Genomic DNA, 11,566 nt, shown 5'->3' on the forward strand with positions numbered 1-11,566 from the left:
CACACACTCACACACACACTCACACACTCACACACACACTCACACACACACAAACACACATTATCTGACTCATTCTCACTCATTTAACTCAGTGACGTGTGGAAAATAGCTGACGGATCACAGGACAACCCTCAACACGGGATCAGACGCTCATCCAGAACACAAACACGAACTCATGAACACACATGACCGCCTACATTCATATAATACAAACTTGCTGTAGCATCTGTAATTCTGTGTCGAAGTCTCCTGCGGACAGTAGATTATCAGAGCATCACCCCATCTTTCTGGAGCTTGTTGCTGATTTTACAGACACGTATTTTAGGGTTCATTTTCACAGCTTTTATGATTGGTCTGTCATCAACTGCTGCTGTTTTTCTCAGCGGATCAGGTTGTTGTTGGTTGCTGATGTCTCCGGTGGTTTCCAAACTCTTGATTTCTCCATGCCTTTTGTTTTTGCTATAGCTATAATTGACTTCCTCTTTTCTTTCAGCATCCAAACTGCTTGCTTTTCTCTCAAAGTCAGCTCCATCGTCTTCATCCTGGTTTGTGTGTCGTCATCAAATGCAAGACTCAGAATGCAGAAGCAATGGATATAACTTATACGAACTGATATATATATATATAGTTTTTTAATATTTTATTTCAGTTAACATTTATTTTATATTAAGTAACAAAAATGTTTTTTAAAATGCATTATTATAATAATTAATTACAATAAGTATCAATTATTGGTTTTAGTTAATTTAGTATGCCAGATTAAACTAAATGAAAATACAACAAAACTGTATTTTAAGGTTTTTAAATTTTATTTAATTTCAGTTAACATTTATTGATAATGATAATGTTTTTTTAATAAATTAAATATAATACTTATTTATTATTAGTTTGTTATTTTAGTGCTTCAAATAAAAATAAAAAACGAAAATGAGAAAAATCACCTTGGCAGCAAGCCGAGTCAAATACGTTTACATTTTATTTCAAGTAACAGAATTTTTTTTAGTTGACTATAATAACCCTGACTACAATTTACAAAACTAATATTTATGTTTTGAATTCTTCACTTTCAAACGTTAATACCCTCAAGCTTCAGAGATGAATGCAGCTCTTCTCCAATCACGAAATCCGATTAAGCTCCGCCCCTTCAAGCTCACGCCCATCCGAGAGCCACGCCCATATCTCAACATCCAATCAGCAGCTGATGCACATAACCAGGCCCCGCCCCACATTAGCTCTTTTTCAATCAGTTACACTCAGATGTGAGTCACAATAAAGCACAGCTACTTCAGCCGCAGAGAGACTTTAAACTCCGCCCACTAACAGACAGACTTATTATTTTGCAGGGATGTAACGATATGATCAATATCGTGATATCGCGTTATCAAAACTGTCTTGATATTATCGTGGTCACATGACGATATGAAACGATAGGTCATCCAGGCAAAAAGTGTCGTTTTTAAAAAATATATTTAAACTTCTTATTCTAACACAAAAGGTCTTTAAAGTTGTGTTTTGGGTCATTATACTATCTGTCAAACGAACTCAAACCGAAAGCACAATATGTTTAATTCCTTCTATTCTAATGTGTTTGGCTTCCTCAAACACCAGTGTGAATGTAATTTATACTGAGACAGAGTAGATCACAAATAAAAAGAGGGTCGAGTCCCCTTTAAAGTTCAGGTACAACTTTTTCTGTTTTTCAACATGGGTTGAGCTCTTAACTCTGAACTCTCAAAGTGCATCAAATAGAATAATTTAACCTTAAAATGTACAAAATTTTAATTTTTTCCCCAATTCTTCATTTATCTTATTTTTTTTAAATATCGCAATAAATATCGTATCGTGGACTTTATATCGAGATATTATCGCACCGTGAGATTTTGACATCAATACATCCCTAATATTCTGACATTTTCAAAACACAAACACATGAGCTGTGTGATATGATTACACTGCTGTCTGTGCTGCAGTGAAGGAGAGCGTTCAACAGAGATGATAAATCACACTGAGTGCACTTATGGTGTGTTCACACCAGACGCGAAGCGAATATGCGAAATGCGTCACTCGCTAGATTACTCGCGGGATGTTTTTCGTGTCACTTGCGCAAATAAAAACAGCGCGCTGTGTGTCGCTGGCGGTGTGAACGGGGCTTTAGAATACTGCATACTTCTCTCTCTCTCTCTCTCTCTCTCTCAGGAAGTCTGTTAAGGTGATTTGTGTGAGAGCTGCTGTCTCACACACACACATACACAGAATAACACTATCATGAGTGCAGTGTAGTGCCCTATGTAGTGTGCGTCTCACCCTGCGCAGTCGTCTGGCTGAAATCCCTCCAGCTCATCTCTCTGCTCATCCAGCGTCGACTCCAGATCCAGACACACACCGGTGTGAGAGAGTTGCAGAGCGCAGTCATCCAGCTGCACACACACACACACACACACACACACACACACTTTACAATCAGGGACAGTATCACACTGTTATCCATCAGATACAAAAAAAAGTCATTTTGACTTTAATCTCACAGTTCAGACTTTTTTCCCACAATTCTGAGAAGAAAAGTCAGAATGGTGAGATGTAAAGTCACAATTAGTTTGGTAAGAAACAGGCGTTCAAATATTAGTTTTTTTATTAATATTTTGAATTAGTTTTTATTTGTATATTTTCTGTTTACTTTTTAATTTGGGTTTATGTTTTAGTAATTTTGCTGTGTGTTTTTGTCATTTTTGTAGATTTTTTTTAAATACAGCTATATGGTTTTTATTCATTTTTATTACAGTTTTAGTTTTAGTTATTTTAACTAAGTTTTTAAAATATGTTTTATTTTAGCTAATCCTTGTTTTCTTTTTTAAGTTTTTTATATTTAATTTTATTTCAAGTAATGAGACCTTTTTTATTTTTGTATATTTTATTTTATTTCTTTTAAAGTTATTTCAAGTAACACATTTTTATGGTTTTAGTTAGCAACCCTGATTAGTATATTAGTATAGTGATTAGTACAATCAGTAATTTCTCTCAAAAAGTACACCCATTAGTATACTATTAATATTTTCCATTTTCATTTTGGTTAAGCAAAATATAATTTTGTTGTGTTTTTGTCTTTTTTATTTTAATTTTTTTATTATTTTCTGATCATAGTCATTTTAGTTATAATAATAGTGATAATAATAGGCCTACTACTAATAAAAATAATTGGTGTTGGCAGTGGTAGTTTTATTACTTTTAACTCAAATGATAAAACATTAAGATAGAAATATGTTGTAAATTACAACTGTACTATAAAAATCAAAAATGAATATTTGATGATAATAATATATTTGAATTTATTAGAAATATATATATATATATATATATACACACACACACACACACTACAAGTTACAATACTAGTATTTATGATGTGAAGCACTACAGGTGTGTGTGTGTGTGTGACACACACACACTCACTCTCACACACACACACACACACACAAAAACAGACATGTGCTTCCTCTTTCCTTCACTGCGCTCTCGGGACAGAACAGCAGTCTGCAGTGCACTCAGAGCGTGCCGATGGATTTGTAGCTTTGATCAGGAACAGTGTCAGAACACACGTCACACACGTGCTAAACCCTTCACGTGTTAAAACGTTAGCATGCATGACTAAAGAGTGTGATGAGCAGCTGCGCTCACGACAAACACAGGTGTGCATGTAAATCAAAACACACTCAGCTCTCTGAATGGGGAAACTACTTCCATTGTTTTTATATATAATTAATTAACATTTGCACTACTAGTTAAAAGTTCATTTTTTAATAGAAATTAACACTTTTATTCATCAAGGATGCATTAAATTGATCAAAAGTGACATTTATAATGTTACAAAAAATTTCTGTTTCAAGTAAATATTGTTCTTCTGAACTTTCTATTCATCTGTGAATCCTGAAAAAAAGAAATGCATCACAGTTTCCACAAAAATATTGTGCAGCACAACTGTTTTCAACATTGATAATAATCAGAAATGTTTGTTAAGCAGCAAATCAGCATATTAGAATGATTTCTGAAGATCATGTGACACTGAAGACTGGAGTAATGATGCTGAAAATACAGCTGCGCATCACAGAAATAAATTACATTTTAACAGATATTCACATAGAAAACAGCTCTTTTAAATTCTAATAATATTTCACTATTTTTACTGTATTTTTGCTCAAATAAATGCAGCCTTGGTGAGCAGAAGAGACTTCTTTCAGAAACATTAAAAAGTCTTACCGAACCTAAACTCATGAACATTAGTGTATAAAAATGATGATTACCATGATAATTGATTTCCACACCCATTAAGAAAAAGTAATACAATTTAACAAAAAAGGTTTTAAAATTACAACTAAAATGCAATTTTTCATCATGTACATTAGAATTTGTAAAATAAAGAATGTGATTTCTAAAGATATATTTTAATAAATACTGGAATTAACTTGCAACTTTATGCATTTGGTATAAGCTTTTATTATACATACATACACACACACACACACACACATACATACATACATACATATATATATATATATAGAAGAGTTTATTTGCAAAAACAGATAACTCCGTTTTTATAAATTTTCTTAAATCATGTCTTTTATTGTGTTAGTTAACTGTATTTTTTTTATTATTATTATTTAATCAAAACAACCCAACTGCAGTTTGATTGATATTAATTGGAATGCAGGGCAAAAAAAAAAACATGATTTTTTAAAATCTGTTATCTGTTTTTGCAAATGAAATCTTCACATATATATTTGTTTAATCAGTTTACTTATTTTATCATGCATTCCATTGGAATTGAACTCATAACCTTGGTGAAAATGAGTATAAATATTATAATCTGTAATCCACATGATAACCAAAACAGAGCAATTACTGCATTTTTAGAATTCAAAAATGTTTGATTTACTATTTACTTTAAAAACACACACTGAGACTGACAAGATATTTGGTCAATTGCTCTGTAATCCACATCAGCCGCTTGTGTTTTCAACGAACAAAATAACAAAACACTGTACAATATTAATCAGAATGAGCTCGTATGCAGTGAGTGAGTACAGCTGAGCATGTAAGTGCTGGTTTGGTGGGTTTGGCGTCTCTGAGCTCGTAACACCTGCGTCTCCATTGAGTCTGAACTCTCCAAACCCTAATCAAACACTCAAGACGGCAGCTTTGATTTAAGACCACGCTCAGGCCAACAAACTCAGCTCATTCAAGAATGTGCCACACAAACAACAATCAATCACACATTAACCACACACTACACCTGCTGGATGAAGAAGAGCATCTGCACGTCTCTGTTTATAATCAACAGTGATGGTGAAGCACTGAACACGCTCAGATGAGGCTCTGAGAGGATCAACAAGAACCATCGTCTGACCCAACTCAAACCAGCACATAATGAGTTTAACCACCGATCATTAGAACAACAAACACTGGACCTGCTAGCAACCGCATTACAACACACACACACACACACACACACACACTCACACACTCACAAACACACACACTTACAAATGATTACATTGATTCAATGAAAAATTTTAAACAAAATAGGGCTAGAAATATTTAATAAGCTAAAACACTGAAAAAAATTGTGTAGAAACAGTTTTCACTCAAAAATTGCTATCAAATTTTCACAAATAATTACAAAGAAACAAGCAAAACACTGAATTAACGTGAAATAGAAAGTCTGAGACAGCATTTTTTTGTAAAACATACTCCAATGATGTTTTGTAATTTACAAATTCAAAAAAACTTTTTTTTTTTGAAAGTGTATCAGATTGAAACAAATTGGAATTATTGGTGATAAATACGACTAAAGTTTGACTTGGCTGGATTGGTAAATATATTATTTGCATTTTTCCCAGTACACCATTCCCAATACTCATGATGTTAATGTTTATAATATTCTAATATCTTCATGCCTTATAGTTGCATTTATCAAATTATGACTGTGTGATAATATAGTTCACATATATTCCAGTGTATGAAAGACACTAAACAGACAGAAATATCCATAATGTGCTATTTCTGGAGTCCTGTAATAATAGAGAGAAACGACACAAAGCTGAACTCTGGTCAAACATCTCCTGCACTGACTGCAGCGTCTGTCTGGCATTCTTGGGTTATAAATAGATCCGGCTGAATCTCATCCAGTGTAAGTGGTAGTTAGTGAAGGCTGAACTCTTATGAGCCGCTGACCGACTGTCCTTTAGTGCAGCGTGCAAAACACTTAACCCCAACTTAACCCTAACTAACAGCTACTTAATTCAATTCAAGTTTATTTGTATAGCGCTTTTCACGATACAAATCGTTGCAAAGCAGCTTTACAGGAAATTAAGTTTCTACAATATCTTTAGTAGTACAGTAGCTTGTCAGTGGTGACTATGTCAGATTGATGTACATATGGCAGAAATGTACGGTAAAAATCAGTTAATGACGTAATCAAACAGACGATGAACACTATTAACAGCAATGATTATAACAACTTAACCCTAACTTAACCCCAACTTAATGTTAACATAGGCACAACTTAAAGGGGTCATATGATGCTTTTTTAAAGATCATTATTTTGTGTATTTGGTGTAACAGAATATGTTGACATGCTTTAATGTTCAAAAAACACATTATTTTTCAAATACTGTACATTATTGTAGGTCCTCTATGCCCCGCCTCTCTCAAACGCTTCGTTTTCTACAAAGCCCCCTCCTTCAGAGTCTTAACTTTGATAAAGAATATCTCTTTGGTTTTGAGACTTTAGTCTTTGCAACTTCAGGGATCTTATCTATGCACAATCAGCTTGTAACACTCCAAAGAGAAAGGAAAACTTGAAATCGCATCATATGACCCCTTTAATTCTAACTTAACCCCAACTTAATGTTAACATAACCACAACTTAACCCCAACTTAATGATAACATAGCCACAACTAAACTTTAACTTAACTTTAACTTAACCCCAACTTCACTCTAACTTAACTGCAACTTAACCCCAACTTAACTCTAACATAACCGCAACTTAACCCCAACTTAATGTTAACATAGCCACAACTTAACTCTAACTTAACCACAACTTAACCCCAACTTAACTCCAACTTAATGTTAACATAGCCACAACTTAACTCTAACTTAACCACAACTTAACTCTAACTTAACTGCAACTTAACCCCAACTTAACTCTAACATAACCACAACTTAACCCCAACTTAACTCCAACTTAATGTTAACATAGCCACAACTTAACTCTAACTTAACCACAACTTAACTCTAACTTAACTGCAACTTAACCCCAACTTAACTCTAACATAACCCCAACTTAACCCCAACTTAATGTTAACATAGCCACAATTTAACTCTAACTTAACCACAACTTAACTCTAACTTAACCCAAAACTAACCACTACTTAATGTTAACTTAACCCCAACTTAACTCTAACTTAACCCAAACCTAACCACAACTTAACTGTAACCTAACCCCAACTTTTCCCAAGCCACATGCGCAAACTAAAGAACTACAATAACTAAACCTGAAATAGTAATTAAAACAACGTGTTTAGAAAATGACTAAAACTTTAATATTAAAGTTAAAACCAAAAATATAAAAATAAAAACTCATTCAAAATAATAAAACTATAGTATTATCTCAATGATACAAAAACAACACTCATCCACAATCTATTTTTATTACTATTAACCTCATGTATTTATTCATAAAATAATTATTATTTATATCTTCAAAATAAACATATTTTGGCCTAAATGTAAGATTTATGAATTTTAATTGCATATAAATTTCCATCTATCTGGACTACACAGTTTTAACATTAATAAGCTTATTGTTATGCATATTTGTCAGGCATATACACAACAAAATCATGGCATAGTTTATTATTAACTATTTGCATCCATTTGATTGTATTTAGGCTAATCATATTTTCAAAATGCATTTATTCAAATAGATCTGAATAAATGTCTTTATTGTGAAAACAATTCCATTTACTCAGTTAAAGGTATTAATATGGTTCAAATATTTCTAGCTGTCGAACAAGCAATATTCAGTTAGATAAAATGCATAAGTCTGAAACTGAATCAAATTGAATCCATAAATATATAAAGCTGGTTATTGTGTTTTTTAACCCATTCAGTTTATTAGTGTTATCACAGAAATCTGACGTGTATAATTTATGTGAGTCTGACAAATCACAATAAGTTTATTAATGTTAATACTAATCAAAATAGATAACCTTTTTATATGCAATTCAAACACACAAACCTTAAATGTAAGCCTAATTATTTTGTAATGTGCAGCTCAAACAGTAAATTACGGCGCTTGCAACATGAGGGTCACGGGTTCGATTCCCAGAAAGTGCATGATAATATGCGTGCAAATAGTGCAATGTAAGTCACTTTGGATGAAAGTGTCTGCCATATACAATAAGCATTAATATACTCATATTAATATTTATACTGACAGTGTTGATACGGTGTTGAATAGACGATAATAAGTAGGAAAATGAAGAATTTGGGTGTTTTGATCCATTTCGGCCTCAAAGAAAAACCTGACAGCTCAGCATTATGAGGAAAATACAACATCAGAGCGAGAAGAAACTCTGTCACACAGCGGCATTCTGGGAGCAGCACTGACCTCTGTTTAATTTTACAGATTCGACCGAAACAGCCAATTACTGGCCATGACTTTCACTCAAATGACAGACTGACACAGAAAAACACAACGCCACATGCAAACAGAGAGAAAGCAGAGAGAAAGCGCAGAATGGACAGAAAGCAAACGGAAATAGAGATGTCAGTTCAACAAAACATCTCTATCAAACCAGCGAAGCTTAAATCACAGAACATGATCAGATACTAAAACACACTAACACTCAGTATGACTGAAATCATTGTTTCCAATACAGCATTTTCCAATTTAGCATAAAAATGCGTGACTTTAATAGTATGATAACATAATATATGTGATTATGCTTGTACAATAACATTTACAAACAATAGCATTATGCACTTGACCTAGGTTGGTTGTATTGTCTGTTGTTTACATTTGTATAATGATGGATTTATACTTTTGGCAGCATTAAATGGTCTTTTCTTATGTTGCAGCCTGTTCTTTCTCATTCTGAGTGTATAAAGACTGTGTTTTAATCATGTACAACCAGCAAAGTCTCCATTACTGAAGCAAAGATGAGTTTGTTTCTTCATCAGGTTTGGAGAAATGTAGCATTGCATCAGTGTCTCAGCAATGGATGCTCTGCAGTGAATGGGTGCCGTCAGAATGAGAGTCCAAACAGCTGATAAAAACATCACAATAATCCACAAGTAATCCACAGCACTCCAGTCCATCAGTTAACATCTGGAGAAGACAAAAGCTGAAACAAATAAGATGTTTTTAACTAAATTATTACTTGTGGATTATTGTGATGTTTTTATCAGCTGTTTGGACTCTCATTCTGACGGCACCCATTCACTGCAGAGCATCCATTGCTGAGACACTGATGCAGTGCTACATTTCTACAAACCTGATGAAGAAACAAACTCATCCTAATCTTGTATGCCCTGAGGGTGAGGACATATTCAGCACATTTTCATTTTTGGGTGAACTGTTCCTTTAAGCACAAGAGTAATACACACGTGTGTGGTGTGTAAAGTGAGATGAAGCGTGTGCGCTGTAATCCCTGTTTATGCGACGTGTGTGTAACAGTAAATGTCCTTTAAGACCAGTTTGTTCATTCACACTCTTAAAATTTATGAATATAAACATACTAAAATGGTTAACCCTATAATTTTTGGATATGTGAATTTCTATGACTTCTAAATGATGAACATGATCAAAACTCACCATCTCCTCCATGCCTTATCAATCTCTGATTGATAGTTTAGAGTATTTTATCCAGTGAAAGCTCTTTTAATGTAATTGTAGAAACGCTTCACGTGTCTTTCTGCTGTGAATCTTGACTGGTTTTGATCAAGTAAGCGTCAGAATAACTGCAGTAATATCTCCAGATGAACACTTACTGGACTGAAGCAGCTCAGCTTTACTTGATTCTCCATCAATCATGTTTTAGAGTCTCAAATCTGATCCTCAGGATCTTTTGAGGAGCGTTTGTTTCCAGAAGCTTTACTTTCACTGTTCCTCAGCGGAGGAATGATCTTCACAAGCCTCCAGAACATCTCACATCTTCTGAGGAGCCTTTATTTCTTCAGCTCTCAATCACTGCATTATATGTTTGGAGCATTTCAATCTCATCTTACTGAGACAGATTACTGGAGATATAGAGTGATATTTAGATCATTTTATGTCAGTATCTGCTCTACTGTTAGAAACATCTCATTGATTTACATTACAAGCAGCAGAATCTCATCATATAAAATCAGCATCTGCACTGCATTATTTTTGAGTCTCTGAATAAAACTGAGCTGTTTTTTCCTCCATATTCTCACTGTATCAGACTATATGAGTCGTAAAAGCCTGATGCATCAAACTTTATATTTTGCCTCTAAACTGTTCCACTTCAAAATAATCAGATTTTTCCATTATTTCATAAGTCAGACTGTACAGGGTAAGTAGTACGGGTATATTTGTAGCAATAGCCAACAATACATTGTATGGGTCAAAATTATTATAAATCTCAATTTCAAAAAAATGCCCCTTCTGGCTGGTTTTGTGCTCCAGAGTCACATATATTGTTAGGGTTACTGTCTGTCAGTGTGAATGAATGAGCGGCTCAGAGTTGCACCTGTCGCGCTTTAAAAACACCGACACAAACTCATTTAACTGACAGTTTAGTTTGTAATACATGCTATACAAAAAACACCAAATTAAATAATACTCGAAATACTTAAAAGTATACGTTAATTATTTTAGATAGTATTTTTTTCAGTAAATATCAACCGGAATATAGTTTTAAATAAACATCAAATCAACATGCATGCTTTAAATGATAATTTAGTGAAATATAAAAGACAAGGATAACTTTGTGTGTAGTTTGTGTGTGATCTGACCTTGTGAGGAGCCTTGAGGAGCCTGTGGACCCCCGCGATCTGCTCGATCAGAGGGATGTCTTCTCTGAAGGAGTAGAGAGGAGCTCGGGTCGGTTCCGGGAAACTGGTGCTGTTGAACGGATCGGTGTCGTCGAGAAACTGAACGCGGCACACAAACGAAGACATGATGCATCCATTCACGGACCGCCGCCGTTTCCAAGCGCGTCCTTTCCCCGGTAACGACAACAACAGCGTCCTTCGGCGGATCCGCGTCCGTGCTTCGCTGCCTGCGCCGCGGAAATGATCTGACAGACGGGGAAGAACCGATCAGAAGAAGCTCTGTCCGTTACTCCGAGCTGAGCGCGAGAGTCCTTGTGTCACGAGCGGGTGAATTTAGAGAAGCTGCGGGAAAACCGGAGGCCCCCCGCGGATTAAGCGCTTTACCGGCGATGAGGAGAAACAGCGGCGTCTAGCGGCCAGAGAGAGTAACGCACTGTTCTTCATATGTGAGCCTGGAGCACAATCCCGGTCACAAGTGTCAATTTTTTT

At 34.7% G+C, this 11,566-nt stretch overlaps 1 protein-coding gene across 1 annotated transcript in view; it reads right to left on the bottom strand.

Moving 5' to 3' along the window:
- The window catches only part of LOC107714751 (FH1/FH2 domain-containing protein 3-like), an 84,737-nt gene extending 73,380 nt beyond the window's left edge, over positions 1–11,357 (bottom strand). The window contains exons 1-2 of the mRNA XM_016520714.1: positions 11,039–11,357; positions 2,305–2,417 (exon numbers count right to left, since the gene is read on the bottom strand). Coding sequence (XP_016376200.1) covers positions 2,305–2,417; positions 11,039–11,203 — 278 coding nt within the window. The 5' untranslated portion in view covers positions 11,204–11,357. The remainder of the gene's footprint in view (positions 1–2,304; positions 2,418–11,038) is intronic.
- Between the last annotated feature and the right edge of the window lie 209 nt (positions 11,358–11,566).

This window comes from Sinocyclocheilus rhinocerous, unplaced genomic scaffold, assembly GCF_001515625.1.
Source record: "Sinocyclocheilus rhinocerous isolate Xijiao unplaced genomic scaffold, SAMN03320098_v1.1 scaffold359, whole genome shotgun sequence".
NCBI classification, from domain to species: Eukaryota; Metazoa; Chordata; class Actinopteri; order Cypriniformes; family Cyprinidae; genus Sinocyclocheilus; species Sinocyclocheilus rhinocerous.